This window comes from Sinocyclocheilus anshuiensis, unplaced genomic scaffold (assembly GCF_001515605.1).
Source record: "Sinocyclocheilus anshuiensis isolate Anshui unplaced genomic scaffold, SAMN03320099.WGS_v1.1 scaffold1341, whole genome shotgun sequence".
NCBI lineage: Eukaryota > Metazoa > Chordata > Actinopteri > Cypriniformes > Cyprinidae > Sinocyclocheilus > Sinocyclocheilus anshuiensis.
The window spans coordinates 1793085-1816906 of NW_015553274.1; the positions used below are offsets into that span (position 1 = coordinate 1793085).

The 23822-nt window shown below is 37.1% G+C and overlaps 3 protein-coding genes across 3 annotated transcripts in view; 1 reads left to right on the plus strand and 2 right to left on the minus strand.

The window, feature by feature from the left end:
- The first annotated feature begins 634 nt into the window (after nucleotides 1–634).
- On the plus strand, nucleotides 635–3656 carry zbtb25 (zinc finger and BTB domain containing 25). Its single transcript, XM_016460071.1, has 3 exons — nucleotides 635–709; nucleotides 1866–2044; nucleotides 2290–3656. The coding sequence occupies exons 2-3, from the start codon at nucleotides 1872–1874 to the stop codon at nucleotides 3413–3415; spliced, it is 1299 nt and encodes a 432-aa protein (XP_016315557.1). The 5' UTR covers nucleotides 635–709; nucleotides 1866–1871; the 3' UTR covers nucleotides 3416–3656.
- A 2537-nt stretch (nucleotides 3657–6193) lies between these two features.
- LOC107668254 (uncharacterized) lies at nucleotides 6194–8444 on the minus strand. Its single transcript, XM_016460069.1, has 2 exons — nucleotides 8368–8444; nucleotides 6194–7756 (listed from the first exon to the last, which is right to left on the minus strand). Exon 2 carries the CDS (start codon nucleotides 7641–7643, stop codon nucleotides 6213–6215), a length of 1431 nt encoding a protein of 476 aa, XP_016315555.1. The 5' UTR covers nucleotides 7644–7756; nucleotides 8368–8444; the 3' UTR covers nucleotides 6194–6212.
- Nucleotides 8445–10387: 1943 nt separating this feature from the next.
- mthfd1a (methylenetetrahydrofolate dehydrogenase (NADP+ dependent) 1a, methenyltetrahydrofolate cyclohydrolase, formyltetrahydrofolate synthetase) overlaps nucleotides 10388–23822 on the minus strand; it is a 15594-nt gene continuing 2159 nt past the window's right edge. Inside the window, exons 4-27 of the mRNA XM_016460048.1 lie at nucleotides 23479–23538; nucleotides 23346–23399; nucleotides 22903–23039; nucleotides 21550–21650; nucleotides 20212–20348; nucleotides 19848–19959; nucleotides 19626–19753; nucleotides 18544–18641; nucleotides 18290–18463; nucleotides 17945–18081; nucleotides 17259–17305; nucleotides 17065–17172; nucleotides 16902–16976; nucleotides 16719–16805; nucleotides 16492–16626; nucleotides 16351–16419; nucleotides 15733–15844; nucleotides 14872–15011; nucleotides 14705–14746; nucleotides 14435–14535; nucleotides 13958–14135; nucleotides 13334–13441; nucleotides 12398–12550; nucleotides 10388–11338 (exon numbers count right to left, since the gene is read on the minus strand). Coding sequence (XP_016315534.1) covers nucleotides 11267–11338; nucleotides 12398–12550; nucleotides 13334–13441; nucleotides 13958–14135; nucleotides 14435–14535; nucleotides 14705–14746; nucleotides 14872–15011; nucleotides 15733–15844; nucleotides 16351–16419; nucleotides 16492–16626; nucleotides 16719–16805; nucleotides 16902–16976; nucleotides 17065–17172; nucleotides 17259–17305; nucleotides 17945–18081; nucleotides 18290–18463; nucleotides 18544–18641; nucleotides 19626–19753; nucleotides 19848–19959; nucleotides 20212–20348; nucleotides 21550–21650; nucleotides 22903–23039; nucleotides 23346–23399; nucleotides 23479–23538 — 2565 coding nt within the window. The 3' untranslated portion in view covers nucleotides 10388–11266. The remainder of the gene's footprint in view (nucleotides 11339–12397; nucleotides 12551–13333; nucleotides 13442–13957; nucleotides 14136–14434; nucleotides 14536–14704; nucleotides 14747–14871; nucleotides 15012–15732; nucleotides 15845–16350; nucleotides 16420–16491; nucleotides 16627–16718; nucleotides 16806–16901; nucleotides 16977–17064; nucleotides 17173–17258; nucleotides 17306–17944; nucleotides 18082–18289; nucleotides 18464–18543; nucleotides 18642–19625; nucleotides 19754–19847; nucleotides 19960–20211; nucleotides 20349–21549; nucleotides 21651–22902; nucleotides 23040–23345; nucleotides 23400–23478; nucleotides 23539–23822) is intronic.

Sequence of the window (23822 nt, forward strand, 5' to 3'; positions counted from 1 at the left end):
ATGTATTTTACATAATTGCAATTCTCAATTATAAAAAATAAATGTTTTATACATTCAGTCAGTTGACTGCTTGCTAACTTGTGTCCAAGAATTATTTAAAAAGTAAGAAGGTCATTAGCCTACCATCACATGCTATTACCCCCTACACAAACACTAATCGTAAATCCACACCATAATAATGACACACTAAACCAAAATCCGTCTGATTAGATCTTTATTGCATGTATGATAAATGTTGTGAAACAGATGAGTTTAAAGACGTATAATTTTTCAAGTGTTCAAATTGTTAGAGGTGTTCCTACATAGGTGTGTTACAATAAAACAAATTCATAAGCGCCTCAGAAGGTCTGTCAGACCCTTTTGCAAAACTGGCTTTGCTCTCTCGTCTATGCAAGTTGTCATACGTCATGCATTTCGGTTTAGCGACTTTTCCACACTAGATATAACTGCATAGTCTATTTATATATGTGCGCCTTAGTCGTCCTTCGACACAAAAGAACAAAAACGCAACGAACGAGCATGTATACGAGCAAAGCGTTTGCATTGTATGTTTCCACTATGTGTGCTTCTGGATATGCTAATGTACAGTACGGTCACGTGACGGATAACAAGCTAAGCCGTCAATCGCTTAGGAAGAACCGCGAGACCATAAGAGAATTTTCCTGCTGCAACAAACACGAAATTATTATCCGTTTCTCTCGTATAGTTGGTAAGAACGCATTTTTTGGGACTGTGTGAATGCATTATGTCTGTGCGTTGGTGCATGCATGTTTTGTTGGCCAAGGTGCATGAAAACGTACACCGTTTCTTCGACAACACTTGATCGGTGTAGACCAGACGTGTGGAAAATTATGATTCTGTCGCGGACAAATCTGCTGGGAGTCTGAACATGCATATTACACAAGCATGAACTAATAGCTCATACACGCTCTTTTGTGTATTATCCATTCATTCATGACATTTTCCTACGCGACGAACAATTGCTGTTTGTAAATGTCCTTCTGTGTAATGATTTGAAGAAATCGCTGTCAGGTATTGTCTGGTCAGGTCGACATACAAAGATTTTCAAATGTTGCACTGTAAACATTAAATACAAGCCAGTCGTTGCTGTTTCTCCGTTCATATTAAGGAAAGAAAAAATTAATACAACTATACAATATGACATTCTGCTGTAGATTAAGTTATACATTAAGAAAAACGTACAACGTAGTTCTTACGGCATTTCCGAATCATGTTTTTATGAGAAAAGTAAGAATGTAATTTACCAAAGCACTGTCATAGTAGGTTTCACTGTAAAAAAAAAAAAAAAAAAAGGCAATCCTATCCAGATGTAAACAGCTGGGTAGTCTCAAAAATGTTTTAAATATCATGGCTATTTTGATCGATAGAGGTCGCCAGTTACTCTTACAACTAAGGCTCTTCAGTGAGACTCACTTCATTGGTTGATTCTGGCACTTGGTCCATCATGTGGAGAGACATTTAGGACAAGAAAAAAATAAGAACGTCTGAGAAGACAAAAAGGAGAAATCTAGTTTAAAAGTATATGCCTTGGTATTCATAGTGGTTTCATGCATTTTGAAAACATTTTTTTGTGCAATTTCTTTTAAAATATCACATACATTTTTTCAAATATACAATATTAATTAATATCAATACGTTTTTCTTAAAGTTGCTGTATTTCACCTGAACAAAACATGATATAGGTAAATGCTAGTATTATTAATACCTGCTTAACATACAGGAGAGTAGGCTATTCAATTTATGCATGAGAATTTATATGACATTTGTCTTCTATGCATGTACAGTGGGTACGGAAAGTATTCAGACCCCCTTCAATTTTTCACTCTTTGTTATCTATGTAACAGGTTGAGATGGACGTGTCTGGCCACAGTCTGTTCCTTCTGCAGCAGCTGAACGTCCAAAGGGAGTTTGGCTTTCTGTGTGACTGCACTGTTGCCATTGGTAACGTATACTTCAAGGCTCATCGTGCAGTCCTTGCTGCCTTCTCAAACTACTTCAAAATGATCTTCATCCACCAGTCCAGGTTAGTGAATGTTTCTTGAAGTGTACCAACATAATGGTACTGAACTGAAGGGTCACCTATCATGCTTATATACTCTGATAATCAAACAAGCATGGGGAGGAAGTCAAGATAGCTTGATTGATAAATATTAAAAGTTCCATATTAATAATAATGCCAAATATAGAAAGAAATGACTGTTCTTAACCATACTTTGCATGATTAATAAATTGCTGATTGTATTTTTGATGACTTTCCTGCTTTTTCAGTGAGTGCATCAAGATCCAGCCCACAGATATTCAACCAGATGTCTTCAGCTACCTGTTACACATCATGTACACAGGCATGGGTCCCAAACAACCTGTAGACCAGGGCAGACTTCAAGAAGGTATCAAGTTCCTCCATGCGTACCAGCTCTGCTGCAAAACAGGTGAGGGTGGCCCCGATGCATCCTCTGAGCCCATCCGTATGTCCAACCTGTATGGCATCCAGATCTCTTCACAGTTGGCCAGTAAAGAGAACTCGGGCCTGAAGGCTGGTGGTTCACGGGACCCTGAGGATGGCCGCTCCAGCACTAGGGCCGATCGCACACATGGCCGTTTAGCTCTCGCTGTAGGGCTAGAGGGCATTACGTCTGAGCGACAGCCTCAAAGCTTCCACGCTGCATCCTCAGTGGCCTCGGGGGACGACTCCGACATTTTGGCACGGATCAAACAGGAAAGGGTAGAGGAGGAAGAACAACAGGAAGGCGACAAAGAGCCTTGCTCTCTCTCCCCAGCTCAGGTGAGCCCCTGTCAAGTGGGTCTATTCAACGATGGCCCTCTAGCGCTTTTATGCCCCCGGTGCGGTGAACGCTGTCTGTCACCTAAAGGCCTACAAGAGCACCTATTTACCCATGCAGCCTGTGCCCTCGAGCCTAGTGGTCTGATGGAAGGCCCTTCAGAGGACAAAACCGGGGAGCACAAGTCCCTAGAGGAGAGGCGGCCTCACAATGAGCGCATAGACTCTGGCAGTCTGGAGGAGGCCTTACGGCAGAGTCAGGCCCTGGCAGATGAGCTGGCCGTGGAACTCAGGCGAGGTAGTGGGACTGGACGGAGCGGCAGCCCGTTGGCAGCCTTCACGCGAAAACGAAAGATGGCCTGTGCCGTCTGTAACCTTCGCTTCTCGCAGAAGAGCCAGCTGCAGGAGCACATGTTCGCACATGTGGGCAAGCCGCTGCGATACCATCGCTACAGCCGCTTCTGCGGGCAGCTGCTCCATGGCTGTGAGGGCCAGCCAGATATTACCACAGCCACAGGAGAGGAGGCAGCCAAGGACACTCAGGATAACGGCAGCTCCTGCTACTCACTGGACTCTGAGGTCTCTCAGGAGAGCGTGGACGCAGTGACTGTGTAATGACGTAGTGTTTGACATAATTATATTCATGCAAACACACAATGTCTGTTAAAGGAATATTCTGGATTTAGTACAAGTTAAGCTCAGTCAACAGCATTTGTTGATTACAACAAAAATTCATTTCCACATGTCCCTCCTTTTCTTTAAAAAAAAAGAGCAAAAATCTGTTACAGTGAGGCATTTACAGTAGAAGTGAATGGGGCCAATCCATAAACATTAAAATACTCACTGTTTCAATAAGACATAAACAAAATACGTTAACATGATTTTAATTTCTGTGTAAAGTTGTATCTAATTTTACAACTTCCATGACAACATAAAGCCCAAAGTATACTTCGGTTTTTACACATATACGCTGAAGTATATGTACAGTGCTTGTGACATAATACATAATTTTTAACAGAATAATGTATGTGTTTTTATAAAATTTTAAGTCATGTTTCTGCTTTTAATTCTCCAAAATTTGTCCCCATTCACTTACATTCCAGTGTGCCTCATCATAACCTGTTTTTGCTTTTTTAACAAAACGGGACAAGTCAAAATTGCTTTGTGTAAATCAACATTATTCTTCAAATGATGTTGATTGAGTTGAACTTTTATTAAACCCAGAATTTTCCTTTAACAAATTTTGTTTTCTGCCTCAGCATTTCTGTCCTGTCACAAAAGTCCTTGTCAGTGTTAAAACATACAATAATTTTGTTTAAAACTTAGTGTTGATGATTGTAGTGTTGTTGTATAATGATGTTGCTGACTCTTGGGATGACTGAACACTGTTGGATCAATTATATATTGAAAGGAAGTATTAGGTTGACAAGCACATGCGTGTGAAATTCAAATAGCACTATTAAGTGTCACATTTAACCACAATCAAAATATTTATTTTCAGAGGCCTGCTTAAGCTAATAATGTAATTGTTTTTGTTTATTTTGGGGCTGTGGCCTAATGAGTGAAACTGACTGAGCGTAGATTCTAAACGATTTCTTCCCTAAATCGAATTTCCTATCCAAAACTGGTTCAGTGCCTTAGAATATTTTTGCCAAACATCTCTGTAGATGAAGCACTTAAAAGAAAAGCACTTAAACTATTGCTCAGCCAGTTGAACCAAATCCAGCTGTTTTTAATTTTTCAAGTTAACAGTGAACAGTGCCTATTTGTGTAAAGTTATCCAAGACATCTACACAATTAGAATAATCTATCAAATGAATGTGTGCTTTTCTAAAAGCTTTTTGATATGTTGAAAGACTTTCACAAACACAGAGTATAATCCAAGTTTGCTAACAGTCTTACTACATAAACCGAGACATAACTACAAAGATGGGACAATGCCACTGTAAATGTCTAATATAACACTTCTTGACAAACACAGCAATGGCACATTCAGTCATGTTTCAAAAGCAGAAAGGTCATTTTCAAAAGCTGAGACATGACAAAATGTTTTATTTAGAATGATTTATCAATTTCAAGACATCACTGATGGTAAACATGGTTTCTTTGTGCTGTATTTGAACTGTCAAAGCACCAATTTTTGCAGTTATATTGAATAATTGAGGCTGGTGTACTGTGATGAGTATATTAAATCAGCAAAACTTGCATTTGTGTTATTTGTGTGACTTGTGTAGTGCATTTAAACAGTCCCTTTCGATTTTATTCATCATCAGCACTGAGTGCCACTGTGAGATAATGTGTTTGGGTATTTTTTTAAATAAACGGCACATTGAATAAACTGTGTTTTATAATGCTTCTGCTTTGGTCACTTGTCATTGGTTTCATTGGCACTGACTGGGGATTGTTCACCCCAAATGAAAATTCTGTCATTTACTCACCCTCACGTCATTCCAAACCTGCTGTATGATTTTATACAGCTTAGAAAGCAAAACATGATATTTTGAACAATTTTTCATTTTTTTGGTCTATACAATGAAAACCAGTGGCGTTCATTGTTGTTTTGGTCCGCATTGACTTTCATTGTATGGACAATAACATTCTTCAAATTATCCTCTTTTGTGTTTTGCAGAAGGAATAAAGTCATACAGGTTTGTAATAACATGGGTGTGAGTAAATGATGACACAATTTACGTTTTGGCTAAACTATCCTAACTGGCAACTGTTAACTGACCGTCTTGTAGTAACATCTTATTGCCACAAGAGAGTAGCATGTAGGCACAAAAGCAAACATGATCTCTGCTGCCAACTCTGTGTAATCATTATCTTTAAGCATTACTCCCAAGCTTGTTATGTACAGTATACAGTCACTTAACATAACATCTAACAATGTCACTGTAGACTTCAGTCAGGACCTCATTTAAATAGGTTACGAAAAGAACATCCAATGCGCACACCTGGGTTCTCAGACCACTTATTTTCATAAAAACGTTGCCCTAAATGTTGACGGAAGTGTTTCACACAACATATCATGAGCGTGTGGCTCAGTGCCTTCTCAGAGTCATGTGTGGGATATTCATGGCTATAGAAACTAGACTGCAGTGACATGCGAAATAATATTGCAGTATAAAAAATATGAATAATAGAAAGTAAAATTAATGAAAATACGAGGTTAATCATGCAAGTACAAATTTACAGCATTAAAATTACATAAAATTACAAACTTTCCCACAATCTGACATCAATAATTACAATTATCATTACAAACATTCCCAATGTTTATACAGACTGAAATGTCATCTGACATTTAATCACATGAAATTCCTCTTCTCTTTTTTTCATGTTATACACAGCTTTATTTATACCATCTTACAGAAATATGAACACATTTGCTGAATAAAGAATATGAATGTGTTTACACATGGTCCAAACTTATCTGATTATGCTGCTGCTCGATTGTGAGTTGCTCCACAGCACCACGAATGGCTGCTTGCACCATAGAAACTGCCGTCTGAATCAGTAAGGGCTCATTACACCGGCTGTGGTCCAGTTCAGGAGACGCATTTACGTCAGAAGGATGTAGTGTGTTGTTTGTTAGGCTGTTTATTCTTAAATGTTGCCAGGACCCATTCATGGTAAGACCATCAAAATATGGTGCCTCATTCATGTTCTCTTCCTCTGATGAGTATGCATGTTCTATAGTAATCACTGGCCTGCATTTGACACAAGTTTTAATAGGCTTCTCAATTAAGACTAGCAGATCACCAATTGATGATGTGCCTGGAAACTCAGAGTCGAAATTACAGCCACTGCAACACAGTGGAGGAACCTCAGAATCCAAAACACTAGATTTTAACACCTGCTTTTCTTCTTCATTCAAACTAACATCTTGGTCAGGATGTATTTCCTTCACATCCATGTGGTCAGCATCAATGTTTCTGTTAACGCTCACTTCTGCACTGAATGTAAATGTCTCTGGAACACTTTCCGCTTTTATGTCTTGTTCTTCCGTTTGGTTCTCTTCTTTCGTGATACTGGAAATGTCCAAAGCAGCCGCAGGTGATTGATCGGCTACTTCTATTTGTGATGCACTGGAAGCATTACACTCAAACTGATCAATAGTTGGTGCTTTCTTCCTTCTTGGAAAGATGTGGTAGATCTTTTTAAATGTCAAACCTTTTGGTGCCGTTATCTCCTGAAAAACCATGCTATTGTCTTGCTCTCTACATCCCCTTCCTAGAATGACATTAGATGTGGTCTCTTGGATCTCTGATCTCTTAGAAAGGGGCCACACTGAGAAGAAAGCCCTAGTTTTACTTTTCCCATTGGGAACTTCCTTGTTTGCATCCTTGGAGTTACACATATTGTGTTGAGTTTTGTTTCTGTTTTTCAAAGGATTCAAAGTCTCGTTTTCTGTTCTATCCGATTCCTTCCTCTTTCCACACCTGAGGAGTGAGGAAAATGCCCTTTTAATTGATGTTTTTGAAGTGCTTCTGGTTATTTTTGCTTTACTTTCCATATTTTCATTTTTGCTTTCACTCTGCTCCAGTGGTACAAGAATTCCTGAGGCATCTCCTGGAGCACCTGGCTGGGTTTCCTTCTCCTCTGAGGGTTTTTGAGGGCTGTGGTGGGTAATAAATGAGGATTCATTTCCATCATTTTCTTGATAATTATTCTCTGCTGTGCCATCACAACTTTTAGCTTGTCTTTGCCTTCTCTGAGATTTACCTTCAAGTTTCTCCCTTGATTTTGACTTCCCCAGCAAAAGTCTCGGGGGACCGGTCAGTTTTCTCTTCAAACCCACCCTCTCCTGACTGTCGGGTAATTCTGTCTCTTGTGTAGACATGGTTAATCAAACAGTACCAAAGTCAATAATAGTCCACACTGGCAATACTGGATCAATTACACAAGCGGGTGTTTTCTCCGCTTACATACTGTTGGCTTAAAGATGTGGTGATGCTGCAAACCAACACAAAACATTGTCTTGGTGAAGTTAAAGGTTTTCTGCATTTCACTTGTTGGTTGAAACATATTTATAACCTGATTTGTCTTCAATAATGAGCTTTTTGATATATTATTCATTTGAAATGTTCATCTTTGAGTAGCCTATATTTTGAGTACTCAGACGACACACGAGCTGTGCAATGTGTACAGCACAAACAACATGAACTCATACTGGGTGTGACACCAGCGAAAAGTCTCTTTAAAAACATCCTTTATATAAAGAATTCAGTAGGCGTTTTGCTAACAGGTGCTAACAGTAAAAGTGAACTAAAAATACGATTAAGGGCAAATAATAACTTTTATTTCCCAACACTTTTTTTTTTTTTTTTAATGATAGGCTACAGGAATAAATATATCTCAGTATAACGTCAAAACTCGAAGACTATTACGATAACAACATATTTTGTTTGTGACGTTTGTAAATCTGTGACGAATGTAAACGGTCATTACTTTTACATCTTAATCTTTATGATGATAAAATATAACTCAGAACAGCAGGTTAGCTTTGATTTAGATTAAAAAGTCCTACAACATCGTACTAATTAATGATAAGTTAAAACACCTACCTGTAAAGTGGAGAGCACGACGTAAACTATATTCACGGTTGTCTAGGGCGATGAGATTTAAAGAGCGTTTATAAATCCCCGCAGATCTGCCGCGCTCAGAGACTTGAGCCAACACACACAGCACGTTACGCGCCTATTTGTTTCCATGACGACCAGCAGATTGACGGTTTATGTGAGCGTGCCGATCATCCATCCAATCAACACGGAGGAGGCTCTCCTAATGTGAAGATATTATTGATATCCATCACTGCGACCATACACACTCGCCATATACAATTTCCTAACAAAGTTATATTTTCTATGGAAGTTTTTTTCCCTAACAAAATTAAAATTAAAATTCAAATTCAAATGCCTAAAAGATCAAATAATAAATCAAACTCTCAAAACAACTGCTCAAATGAGAAACCAAATGCTCAAATGCAATTTCATTTCCTCATTCGTAGAAGCATGAACTGTATCAAAAATCAAATTAAAAATCATTTGTCTTTGATAGGCTATATATATTTCATTATCAACCCAGAATAAACCTGTCATAATTAAATCTATAATTCAGTGCTCAAATCATAAATCAAATGCTCAAACCGACATCACAAACGATACATCAAATGCTCAAATCATAAATCAAATACTCAAGCAGACATCTCAAATGACAGGCTACACACACAAACACACACACCCAGCAATTCTAAGTAAAAACATGACATGCTTAATTTTCCATGGACATACCGATCCCGTGATGATGGTAGAGCATAGATGACACTCCGTCAAACCTGAATCCATCAAATCTGTACTCCTCCATCCACCAGCGCAGGTTTGACAGGAGAAATCGCAACACCTCCCAGCTACACACACACACACACACACACACACAAACATAAAAGTTGTTTACACTTTGTTAAGATGATAATATTTTTTTAAATAAAAATAAAATATTTTAGTGATGGAGATCAACAGAGAGAGGCTACACTCTAAGAATAAAGTTTTTTTTTACTGGCACTGATGGTTCCACGAAGAACCTTTAACATCCATGTATCTTTCCATTCTACAAGGTTATTTGTAAAAAAAAAAGAAAAAGAAAAAGAAAAAGGTTGGTTATATTATTAAAATGTTCTTCACACTAAGAAAAAAAAAAGGTTATTTTAAGAACTGTTCACTGAAAGGTTCTTTATGGAACCAAAAATTTTTTTTTTTTGCATCACTGTGAAAACTTCCTTTTGGAACTTCTATTTTAAAGAGTGTAATTGTTATATAATGATTGAAAATCTAATCTGGCTTTAAATGAAATGTCTGCGATGAGCAGATGGCACACAGAAATTAATTCTCATTTGGAGGCTTGCTTGATGTTTGCAAAAGACATATGTGCAAATATGACCTGTTATTCCCAGGGTCTAATTTATATCTATGTCAGTAGCAGACATTTCCTTATGGATCTTTTAGTTGGACAGCCTTTTTATCATTCAGGCATGTTTTAAACTTCGTTCAGAAGAGGGATTGCCTCTTTCACTCAGGATATATATGACACAAGTCTTGACATCTCATGTATGAAATCTTATTTCAAGCTCAAAGGCACCAATGCTAATGTCCAGTGACGTGAGGTCCCAGAGGTCTGAGGAAAATATGCCATTGAAAGCCTCACCAGAAAAGCAAAAAACTTACAAAGTACTCAACAAAGCTACCACAAAAGTGTATTTAGGTCTGGCAGAGTTTACTCAGGTTCACTTGAATAGGTTGCCTCATACTGATAAACCTGGTGGCAATGTCCCAAACTAACCCCTTAATCAAACAGGCCAGATGCACACTCAGTATCCCACTTAGCAAATATGGCTCTATTTTCATGGTGACAGACCCATTCAACATTCATTTTACAAAGCACAATGTGCTAAAATATGATAACACCTTGTATTTTAGGATTTTCTGTAAGTATCTGGATACAAAGGTGTTTAACATGTCTATGTATGAATGTAATAACATTTTAAACCAAATTAAAATATAAAAAACAAGACGGGAATCATTTGTTAAAATAGGACCCCAAAACGTTGGGTTTCATTTTTGATTAGCTTGTATTCAATATCAGCACAGCAATATATGAAGCATTTTTAATGGTATACACACATGTTTTTTCCCCCCATAGAAACAAAATGGTTTCCTAGTCACACAGCATCAGATAACTGTAAGAGACACATTGACAGTGATCACTGACTACTGGACGGCAGCAATGGCTGCTGGGTAACGTACTGAAGAAGAGGCTAAAAATAAACTGGACTAACAAGCTGGACAAATATACAATTATCTAATTATAGACAACAATCAGGATGGCAGCTTAGTATCTATAGCAACTGGAAACTTCATTAAAGGCTAAGCCAAGATTTTATTTGAGTCAGATAAGATAGCATATAGAGTAAACATATAGACATAACGCGATCTCATAGAATCAATGTGTCATTATGTATAAAATCAAATGTGGCTTTCAATAATACTGGCAAACTTCAGCATAAACAAGCTTATAAGAAAAATACTGACAGACGATTGGTTCTAAAGCTCAGTCATGGCTAAAAAATATATCTTATGGATCAAGAAGCACAGCGTAATAACTGTGAGATCTGGAGTGAATTCCTAAAAAAGACATTGATAATTAGTTTTTACTGTACATAGGACGTTTTATAGCAAATAAAAAACAGCAGCTGTATAGTACTTGTAGTAAAACATGAAAATATTCTACATTTTTATCATATGGTGCTAAAATTTTGATGCCACGATTTGACTGAAGAAACTTTGTATAGGTTTTAAAAATCATTTAGCCATGATAAAAAGAAAACTGTTTCTTTCCAATTATTAAAAGTTTGATTGACCATTAATTAAACCACGTTCAGCTTGCCCATCTTAGCAAGTAACCATTGAGCTACTTGCTGTCACTGTGAAGGTTGTTGCCATGGAAACAGGGCCACATGGGATCATCCATTTCTGTATTTGTCTGTTGGAGAGTTTGAAGAAATTAGTCAATCTGGTGTTATCATGAAGGAGTTATTTCGCTGTCTTAATAATACAGCCCATTATGTTTTAGTTTTTTTTCCTGAGACAAAAAAAACAAAAGCTAACTCAAGTAATGAACAGAAAAAGAAAATTAATACAAACAGTCTGACAAACTAAACAAAACCATGCTGAGCCAAGTTAACCATAACTGCATATGGAAATAACTGCTACCCTGAAGAGCGGTTTAACAAACTGACTTACATTTGTAATCTGTAATGAACATAAATGTTGGATAAGGTCCCTTGGACCACCAGTGGATTTTGTTGAACAGCTCATGTTCAGCACAGGCATGCAGCCTAGCAACCTGTCTGGATAAAAATATCCACAACATGTGTGACCAAATATTCTCTCTTTCTTTTTTGCAATGTTGACTCACCCGATGAGCGACTGACTGAAGGGGACAGAAAAGGGAACTCTTAATGAAAACAACAATCACTTTACTATTATGTTTTTTCCTTCCTCAGGTATGGGGAGACGGTGTAATTCCATTGGAGTCAGTAAGATTTTTTAATATTTTTGAAAGAAGTCTCTTATGCTCACCAAATCTGCATTTACTTGCTCAAAAATACAGTAAAAGCAGTAATATTGTGAAATATGATTACAATTTAAATTGGCTGTTTGCTATTTTAATCCATTTTAAAATGCAGTTTATTCCAGTGATGGCAAAGCTGAATTTTCAGCATCATTACTCCAGTCTTCAGTGTCACATAATCCTTCAGCAATCATTCTAATATGCTGATTTGCTGCTCAAGAAACATTTCTTATTATTATCAATGTCTAAAACTGTTGTTGTGCTGCTTAATATTTTTGTGGAAGTTGTGATCATTTTTTCTCAGGATTGTTTACAGTTCAAAAGAACAGCATTTATTTAAAATTGATTTTTTTGCAACAGTATTAATGTCTTTAATGCATAATTCCTTGTTAAAACCATGCTGACCCCAAATTTAGAATGGTAGTATATCTAGCTGTAATATTATAGATACAGGAGTATAAAGCTCACCGATTCAGTCAGACAGCATAGGAAACCTGCTCCAACATTGGCCTTGATATCAGTTATGGGCAGCATGAAGTTGGTGGGCACTCCCTTCAGCATAGGGTCATTACTCAAGGACAGGTGTGTCTTAGCTATGCAAACCGGCAAATTCTCAAAGCCCTTTAAGAGAGGAAAAAACAAAGATGATAAGAGAAATAGGGATGTAACAATGCACCCCGGTTGAAAATCAAAACAAATATGCTTAAAAACTGCTCATGCTGCATGTATGTTGTTCGGATCGTGATTAAAATACAGTCGTTGCCTCTAATTTTAAATGGAAAGAGCACAGGTTTGTTTATATGAAGATATTTCTTTTATTTGTGTTATTTATTTGATTTGGGGTTATAAAATTTCAATTTAGTTCTGTTATTTGACATATTTGAATTTCACAAAGTATTATGCAGCATTTTGTCCAAGCAATAATAAAAAGACACTTTTTCATTTATAATTTGTCTTAAATCTCATTATGTAAAAAAAAATCGTGAGAAAATCGTATTGTGAAATCAATATCGTGAATTGTATCGCAGCGTTAGTTGAGTGAATCATTACATCCCTAAAAAAAGAAGTGGAATAAGAGAATGTTCCACTCCACCCGAGGCAGACAGGCATACATATAATGTTAAGCAGTCAAACTCATTTCTTCAGAATTGTACCACTCAAATTATCCACAATATGACATACAATGTGTTTTATTTAAAGCCTCTCAGTAACTTCCTCAGCTGCTTCCACTAATTAGTCCAACCCACATCAATTAACATTCAGTATTAGTATATAAACTGTATTTGATAAAGAATGTCTCCTTAATAAAGTACATTCTGTAAATAAGCAAATATCTGAGATAGCTATTTCTTAGCCTGCTGCGTAATATAAATCAAACAGCCTTATTGTGAAAAGGAAGCTTACCTGTTTTGTATAAAGTACAAGCTTTTCTATTGATTTTGGAGAGAGCGCGATATCTTTTGCACCATACATCTTTTGTGCCACAGTCCTTAACTTATCGGCAGCTGGAATCTGAAAACAGCCATTTATCTGTGTTTAATAATGCATTAGTATGAGTAATGGATTTTGGCTTTATTTCACCAGTGGAACCTTTCTGTACTTAATACACACAGACTTCCTTCTAGCCTTAATTGGCTATGAACAGTTTTCATGCTGGTTATATTTAGGCCTTGTCAATTAAAAAGATTTCATGCATTTAAAGTCACTGGCTGGTAATGAAACAGCTCTATATTTAAAGTGTTAATTGATCTCAGAATATGTGTGGGAAAGAAGAGCACAAAGGCACTGGGTAATGAACAAAAAACCTAAGTGAAAGTAAAATTGCTCCACTATATACTTGTATAAGGAATTTAATGATCTCACAACCTAATATAGTTTCACTTCCTCTACTACCTAATAATTCAGCTGATGCTGTTACACAAAGCAAAGTACAGTACATTTAATATCAGTTTCAGTTGTAAAAGTGGGATTTAAACCTACACTTTTTAGGTTACCAGTGCAAATTTTACACACTATGTCACTTCTCACCTGTGTGTCATAGAGGAACCTGAACTGTCCAGGTAGTTTTGCAGCTCTCTGAACAGCTTCTGCCAGAGCCAGCGCTCCAGCGCCCCCCTCAGACCAGTTAGTGCACTGCACTGCATCAAAGGCTCCAGCCTGCCTCGCCTGGCCACACACCAGCTCCAGCTCAGTGTCAGTATCACAGCTACGCCAAATACAATCAGACCCCGTATTCAGACACATTCATTCAGAGTGGCAGTACTGTGTGTGGTTCAGTTTGGCTCGTGAGCATACAGTTAGTGTACAAATGATAAGATATAAATATTACATTATAATTAGAGATATATGAGTGCTAAAGAATAAAACGGTATACATATTGATAACAATCCTTGTGACCCTGCAGAGGGTATGGGAAATTGATGGCTGGATATGGATAATAAAGTTTAAATAGCTAGACAAGAAAAATCACAGACAGTTCTTTTTGTTTGCTGTTTGATATTATACCTGAATTTGTTGACAGCTACGATCACTGGCAAACCAAATGCTTGTGCATTTTCCACCTGTCTCTTCAGGTGACAACAGCCTCTCTCCAGCTGCTTGAGGTTCTGCATTACAGAAAATACATCAAGTGAAATACACTAAACCCATCACTCACTTTCATAATGTCATTCAAATTTTCCATCATTTTCATTCAGTAATATGGCTTAACCCTGACAAATATGAATATTCAGAATTGTACATAAAACGATTGCACAACTTGAAATAGTGTACAACTTCATGTGAATACTCTTTTGGAAGGGGCAAACCTGCTTGGACCTATAAACAAGAATATATAGAAAGTATAAAGATGATGTGAGATATTGCCTCTCTCAGAACAAGCACAACTGATATGCTATAGGCTCAAGTGAATGCATAATGAAAAGATATCTATAAATTCTCACAGGGGGGGCACCGCCATGCATCTTCAAGGTACGAACAGTGGCCACTATCACTACAACATCTGGCCGCAGGCCTGAGTAGCGACATTTAATGTTGAAGAACTTCTCCAAGCCAATGTCAGCCCCGTGACCAGACACAGTGACTGCAGAGACAGGAAAGAGGAGCTTTAGATTAGCCAAGGTTTGAAAGATGTGACAGTTTGTGCATTCGTTTTTGTTGTTTATATTACACAAACCTAGACCATGTGATTTATACTCATTATCATTGTACACTGTTCAAAAGTTTAGGATTGGTAAGATTTTTCAAAGTCTCTTACCCACAAAGGTTGCACACAAAGGCTCAAAAATACAGTAAAACCAACAATACTGTGAAATCTTACAATTTTAAACTGTTTTCTATCTGAATAAAATTTAAAATGCAATTTATTCCTGTGATGGCAAAACTGAATTTTCAGCAGCCATTATTTCAGTCTTCAGTCACATGATCCTACAGAAATTATTCCAATATGCTGATTTGGTGCCCCAGACACATTTTTATTTATTTTTAATTAATGTTGCAAAATGGTTGTGCTGCTTAATATTTTTGCAGAAACTGATTTTTCAGGATACTTTGATAAATAGAAAGCTCAAATAAAACAGCATTTATTTGAAATAGAACTTTTTGTAATATTATAAAAGTCTTTATTGTCAGTTTTGGTCAATTTAAAGTGTCATTGCTGAAAAAAAAACTTTTGAACGGTAGTGTATTTGTGCAGAATGTTTACTAACAAGAATGTACAGTATTTAGGCAGTAAAAATGATAAGAAAACTTGTTAATGAATGAATTTATATAATATATGCAGATGAACCGGATTTCTTCTTCACCTACAAATCCTTTGGATCCGACCATTTTTAAAGCCAGTTTGTCTGCCAGAACGGAAGGACTGCCTTGGGCAATATCAGCTAATGGGCTGGTGTGAAGAAACACCGGAGTACCCTAGAGAGAAAGACTGTGATGTGCTGAGACAGAATCTGACAGAGTTTAAATAAATAAATAAGGATTCTGTGTGCAGTGATTCTAAAATATTTATACTGAAAAAATGACATTGACATTTTCAGTGCTCATGTAACATTTTGCGCTATTAAAGGGGTCATATGATGCTGCTAAAAAGAACATTATTTTGTGTATTTGGTGTAATGAAATGTGTTTATGTGGTTTAAAGTTAAAAAAACGCATTATTTTCCACATACTGTACATTATTGTTTCTCCTCTATGCCCCGCCTTTTTGAAACGCGTCGATTTTTACAAAGCTCATCGGTCTGAAAAGCGAGGTGTGCTCTGATTGGCCAGCTATCCAGTGCGTTGTGATTGGCCGAATACCTCAAGCGTGTGACGGAAATGTTACGCCCCTCACCATACTGTGATGATGCCGTGTCCCGGCCGGAGCGACGAGACAAAAACATGAAAACCCATTATAAACGTATGACCCCTTTAAATCTTACCTCTACAGTTTGCATCAAGACAGGTTTCAGGGCATCTTTCAGTAGCATTGCCAATGGACCACTGACATTCTGTGATGAGAAGATTGTGTAGATTAGATCACACACATATACAGACACACACAAACACGTGAAGACACATACTAAATCCTCTGTGGTGACAGGATCTCCAGATTTGTTTGTAGCCACTACTATCTTGGCCAGCCTCTGCTGCATCTCCTCCTCACTGCTGCTGAGTGACAGTATAGCCATGATCTCGTTTTCCAAAGAGCCGGAATCCTGAACAGCACAGCCAACCATTGAAATTAACAAATCACCCGAATTACATGATCAAAAAAGGCACTAAGTCAAATTATTATATTGATACATACTGTTGCAATGTCTGGGTCAATGTCCAATTGGACAAAACATCTTATCTCAGTCCCGGTCAAGGGGTCAGATTTCTCAATGCCCAGTTTCTACAGGTCATGAAGGACACTGTGACCATGTCATCATACTTCTGCAATGGTTTTGAAATGAATATCTTACTATAGACTGTGTTTTCTATGACTTACCTTCAGTCGATTAAGCTGGGCTGGAGAAACGGACCTTTGCCCCTTTCTGAGAGGAACCAACAAGTCAAACAAAGCCTGCAAGATATAAACGTGTGAGATCATACCAAATGCAAACTGTACAAACACATGAGTATAAACACACACATATCAAACACAATCTGACCTTCTCAGAGAGCTTGGACTCATAGTGAGCATGTGCTTTAATAGTGTCCATCACCACTCTACTGGCAGCAGAGATGAGCTCATGCTGGCCTAAAGGCTGAAGGCTGACCTGGGATCAATGTTTTGGAAGACATTCATGTTCCATTTGATGAAATATGCTTTCAAATCTCAGCTGCAAGAGGGTCTCAAACATACCTCCTCCAACGGGATAATCTGAGAGTATCCACCTCCAACAGCAATCCCTGTGAACAAAATGAAACCATGACCTCAAGAGAAAAAAATAAAACTAATAATTTGCTCCACTTTTGTTTTAAAAGCCTGTTTTTCATCTCAGAGTCTAAAACAAAATGGGTAATTGCTAGTTTTGTGAAAAAAGTTTAAAACAAGAAATATGACACACTGTCAGATATAAAGCTGCACTGCAAGAAAAAAGTCTAATTTTCAAGAAATAAAGTTGCATTTATGAGAAATAAACTACACATTTTTGAAACATTCCACAAACATTTCGCAAAATCGAAACAGGCTTTCACACAGATCAATGAGATTGTAAATGAGCAATGACTTTATAGCATAATTATGATTTAGCATCTCATAAATCAGATTTTTATAATCTCATAATTTCTTTTTATCACAATTTCAACAGTTGATTTTATACCATAATTTTGTCTTTGTATGACTATCGACTTTTGTCATCATTATAACTTTTCATCTAAATTTTTATAACTTTTTGTCACAGTTATGAGATTTTTCATCTCATAATTTCAGACTTTTAATGACTTTCAACTTTGTACATCATAATTATGAATCTGATGTTGTTGTTTTGACTTTTTTATCTTATACTTATGACTTAGTAGTAGTATGGGGGGGTGGGGGTCACTCACCCCTAGCACCGAAAAAGGATCCCGGGGAAGGCTCTTGCACACAGGCAAAAGTGTTGATATTCAGGTGGGCCCCTAAAGCCTGAGCCAGTCCGAGAGCGGTGGTGTGCTTTCCCTCGCCCAGTGGAGTAGAAGTAATTCTGGTCACAGTAACACAAAATGAATTGACTTTGAAAGCATTATGTTTGTTTGGCGAATTGCTCGACGACAGAGTTTAAGCTGGATGTGAATGTAGTGTGTGAACCAGGCTTAATGAAGTGTTGTAAGGTTCCATTTGGTGCTTGTGGAAGGTTACTACATTATAAGATTATGCTAATGCACATAATTATATTTCAGGATGCATTCTACCCAGTGACAACCACATATTTCCCATCAGGCTGTTTCTCCATGCGTTTCAGAGCATCCAGTCGTATCTTAGCCCTGCTCCTACCATATGGCTCCACTTCCTCAGAAAACAAGTCCACCTCTCTTGCAAGCTCACCAATTGGTTTGCTTTGGCATGAACAGGAGATTTCAGCATCACTGAGAAAATGAAATAGGCATCAGCACGAATGGGTTTACATTAAACAATCTTTATATAAGCATGCAAGTCACAACAGTACCTTGGCTGAGGCTCTTGGGGTTTCTTCTTTGTGTACTCTATGCTCCATTTTCCTGGAGTGTATGTCTGCAGAAACCGCTTTGCACTTTCCACTGTATTCTGGTCAAAATCCAAATGAGAAAGCATAAGTATTTGTAAAAACAAGCCTTTTCATACTGTACAGTATCGTTATAAGTATGTTTTTTTAATGTTTGAAAGAAGTCTCTTATGCTCACCAAGGCTTCATTTATCTGCCAAAATTCAGTAGAAACAGTGATATTGTGAAATATTATTTCAAATTAAATGAACTGTTTTCTTTTTTAATATATTTTAAAATGTAATGCACTCTCATGATGACAAACAAGAATGTTCAGCAGTCATTACTCTGTGTTGTTTTTTTTATTTATTTTGTGATAAATATGAAGTTCAAAAGAACAGCATTTATTTGAAATGGAAATATGTTATAACATTATAAATGTCTTTGATGTTACTTTTGATCGATTTAATGTGTCCTTGCTGAATAAAAGTATTCTTTCAAAATGTACTCCAAACCTTGTAAAATTGTAGTGTATAAATATATGGTGTGTATATAACATATAGTATATAGTGTATATACTATATATAGTATATATAAATAATGTTTTGATGCATAAATTAAATCATAGCATTTAGAATAATTGTTATTAGTCTTATTTTGTCATTTAAATATACAAAACAGAAAAGCTTTTCAATATCTGCCATAAAATGAAAATAATTATCAGCTTATTGGTATTGGCCAGAAATTTACAGCCCATTCCTAGTACAGCATCAGCTATTACAGTTCTAAACTTTTAATTTGTGACATTAACATCTTTCAGTTCTTTACTGAAAGCTTGTTCAAGGAATGCAGTTCAAAATTTCCACTGATTTCAGCTTGTGAGCGTGAAATAAATAAGACTCAATGTTACAGTGATTATACACAAGTCTGTAAATGCAAAGCAGCTTACAGCATTCATTTGTCAGTAAGAGTTGTCGCCAGCAAAATTGTTGTCCACGTTTCTTTTACCTTATTGGGTCTATGTGCACAAACAAAGCATACAAAGTAATTTGCTCCTGATATGATACCTTCATCAGCATGGCTACAGTCATGGGTCCGACTCCACCAGGCACTGGGGTGATGTATCCAGCTCGCTCTATAGCTGAAGGGTACTGCACATCCCCCACCACCCGTTTCCCACTGGCTTTACTGCTGTCTGTGAGTCAAAGGTAAATATGTGAGCTAAAACCAGCGGCTATTTGATATTCCATGACTGTTTCAAACAAGTAGATAGAGTCAAGCAGAGAGACCTGGTATATGATTGATACCACAGTCTATGACCACCGCCCCCTCCTTCACCCACTCTCCTTTCACCATCTCAGCTCTGCCAGCACCCACAACCAAGATGTCTGCTCTGCCCACCTAAAGAAAACAAGACACCGAAAGTTACTCCAACATTCACCTACTCCATTTGTTAAACCGAACTGCATGCCAGGTCAAGGTCTGTACTAAATATCGATAAAGCAAACATTAAATTCATCTTTTACTTTTTTAAGAACAGTAAGAAGAGTAATGAGCTATTCTTTGTTGTAAAATCTAGCTGAAGAATTGCTCATATTCAAAACTGGGAACAGAGATTTAAAACAGAGCATGAGAAAAGCAGATGAAACCAACCTGTTCAGCAAGGTCAAGGGTCTTTGAGTGACAGGTGGTCACTGTGGCGTGATTCCATAAGAGCAGATCATGCATTGGAGCTCCAACGATCTTACTGCGGCCGATCACGACAGCATTCTTCCCCATCACACTCACACCTGCACACATGAATCACACTTGCTCTGTTCCAAAACCCAGTGAGCATTTTAACATGGTTAAACTCTATTTAACATTGTTAAACACACTATTGACACAAAGCTTGTTCTAAAGGTCTCATTTTAATTATGCTGCCTTGTTTGAGCCAAACTGTAAAGCAGCATCACATGCAGCCTTCGTGGAGAAGGCAGAATGCATTGCAACAAGCTCAGCATTAAAAATACAAGATTGTTGACGCGGTGACAGAAATGTAGGTTGTACATTACAATATACTGTTCAAAAGTTTTTTTTTTTTTTAGATTAGAACTCGGGATGCCCGAAGCACAGTGGCGCTATATGTCGGTGCACTGCTATTGGCGCTGACCAAAAGTTATTTTTAATTATTTATTTTTTAGAAATTAATATTTTTGTTTAGCAAGGATGCATTAAATTGACAGTTAAGATGTTTATTCTGAAAAAAAGTATCATTGTTTTCAGAATCATTTGTGAAGGATCATGTGACTGTAATGGCTGCTAAAAAAAATTATGTTTGCCACCAAAGGAATAAATTACATTTAAATATATTTTTAAAACAAAAAGAAGTTATTTTAAATTGTATATTTCACAATATTACTGTGCTTTATTGTAATTTTTTATCAAATAAATGCAGCCTTAATGAGCATAGAAGACTTTACAAAAATATTAAAATATTTGATCAACTCCAAACTTTTAAATAGTAGTGAATTTCCTTTAAAAGCAAAGTACCAATAAAAACGTTAAATATATTAAAATTATTTAATTATATTAAACGTTAAATAATTAAAATGAAGTATTGTACCAAATATTTTTGTTTCTTTTTAAGATTATTAGAGATGATGCCCATGTAGGCAGTAGACAGCAAGGAAGCTCACTGTGTTTTAAATCAGAGCTCTTTTCTTTATGCGATGTGCCCTTTTCTGACGCACATACGTTTGCTACTAAAAAAAGAATGTTCTGGATCCTTATTTTCTTTCCTTAGGGTGACGGCTCATTTCACCACCCAGTCATCAGCCTGCACCGCTCCATGAGTTTGTGTGTGTGTGTATATATATAGATTTCACACCTATCCAATCACACTGCACACTCATTGTGCTGTAGTATGAAGGCCCCCTAGACAATCACGCTATGATTCTGACTGATGAGAGCTAGAGCTCATGGGTAGCACTTCACAAGATTTCTACCCACCGGTCTGACTGATGAGCTCCATACAGCCATTAGGAGTGCATGGAATGAAACAATCGCCCAGGTCTCCACGAGACAGCTTTCCTGCATTTATACTGGTCAGGCTGAGAGGAAGACACATTAAATAATATACAGTTACAATGTTTTGTGGAGATTTAAAAAAAATCAGCCATGCATTTAGGGAGTTTTTCTGAAAAGTAGGCATATTTTCAGATCTATATCATATTTATAGAACAACTAACACCTAAAGAGTATTTTTTGCACCAGCATCAAAAATAGTTTTTTTAACCATGTGATTTGAGTTAAAAAGAATCAAATTGATAGCATTGTTGTGAGATTGTAATACTGATTTTGAAATATATTATTGTAAATATATTACAATCCTGACAAACTGTTTTGGAGATTTCAGTCTTTCTGCATCACATTTCCTATTAGAATTTTCCTATTAAAATGATAACCAGCAGTTTCCAGCCCTAAAAACGCAATTTCATTATATATATTGCAGTTATTTAGTTCTCCTGTCAGTAATCGCAATAAACACATTTTAAATCACATACAGTAGCACAAATGAAGTGAAGTGAAGTATGGCCAAGTATGGTGACCCATACTCGGAATTTGTGCTCTACATTTAACCCATCCAAGTGCACACACACAGTAGAGATAACACACCCGGAGCAGTGGGCAGCCATATTGCTGCGGCGCCCGGGGGCAGTTGGGGATTCGGTGCCTTGCTCAAGGGTCTCAAATCAGTTGCGGTATTGAAGGTGGAATAGAGAGCTGGTTATTCACTCCCCCCACCGACAATTGTTGATGATGATGATGAATGATGCATTTTTTTTATATAGCGCTTTATTGTGTATTGCTGTACACCCAAAGCGCTTTACAATCATATGGGGGGTCTCTCCTCAACCACCACCAGTGTGCAGCATCCACTTGGATGATGCGACGGCAGCCACAGGACAACGGCGCCAGTGTGCTCACCACACACCAGCTACAAGTGGAGAGAATTCTAAAAACTATTTTTACTTAGATAACTGAAATCGGTAAAAAAGGCCAATTTTCACACACATCAACAAAAAAGGCCTTTGGCCTTCTGACTCTGAGTGGAAAAAACAGATAAGAGAGCCACATAGAGTGACGAGACCTGGAAACTAAACCTAGCAGGGGCCTAATGGATCAAACGATAGGAAAAAAGTGTGTAAAACGCAACAACTTGACTTTGTGAAGAAAAGGTCTGCAGTCTGCACTACCTGTCTATTTCAGTAAGTTTAGTAAGATTAAATCCACTATCAGGCACATTTTATTCATCTTGTCCCTCAAACATACATTTCAAGCAAATAACAGAATTCCACCTACCCGTCAACATCTTTCTCTGGGGCCACAGCATTGGTTACTTTCTCTGTGTTTATTGGGTTGATAGAGTCAAGCGGTAGTTGTACGATGAGACCATGGACTGCAGGATTCTCATTCACTGCAACTATCCTTCTCAGGACCTTAAGAAAATCAGTGGGATCAGCCTTCAGAATCGAATCCTTTCTGTTACAAAATAGTTTCATTTGCTATGTGCCATATTTATTTAATAGCTTAGAATGCATTTATCTATTCCAACCTCTGAGCAAAACTAGATCAGAAAGAACTGCATGATCCAAAGTTGATATAAACCGAAGATTTCCCACACCTCTAATTTTCATTATAATGAATTGTAAGCAATGCCGCATGGACATATGAAGGGAGAAAGGACAAAAAACGAGACGAGGTGAATCACACTGTTGTTATTGCTTGGGGCATGTTTCTCTTACTTCATCCTCTGTGGCTGTCTCGGGAAGCCTAATGTGGTTCGCATTGATTCCAATCTATGCAAGAGAGGGAGCCAGTGTCAGCGAGAGGTTTATGATAAACATGATTTCTGCTTATTAAATCAGCACACTGAACCTCAGCTGCTGCCTTGAGCTTCATGCTGATGTAGAGGTTTGAGTCATCTCTGTCCCCAACCTACAACAAAACACAGGGTACACGAGTGTGCAAAGACAAAAAGTAAAACATTTAACTTGATCTAATGTGTAGAAATTATATATTGTTAGTCTAATACATTTAGACAATTTACATTTTTATGTCCTATAAAAACAGAATCAGCAAACAACTCACTCAAATGTAATGCTGGTTTAAATTTTTACAAAATAATGGTGTAAAATCTAAATGTCTAAAATTTTAATATTTCAGTGAAAATGTTTTTTTCTCAAAATTATGTTTAATGTTCTACTATTTATGTGTAAATT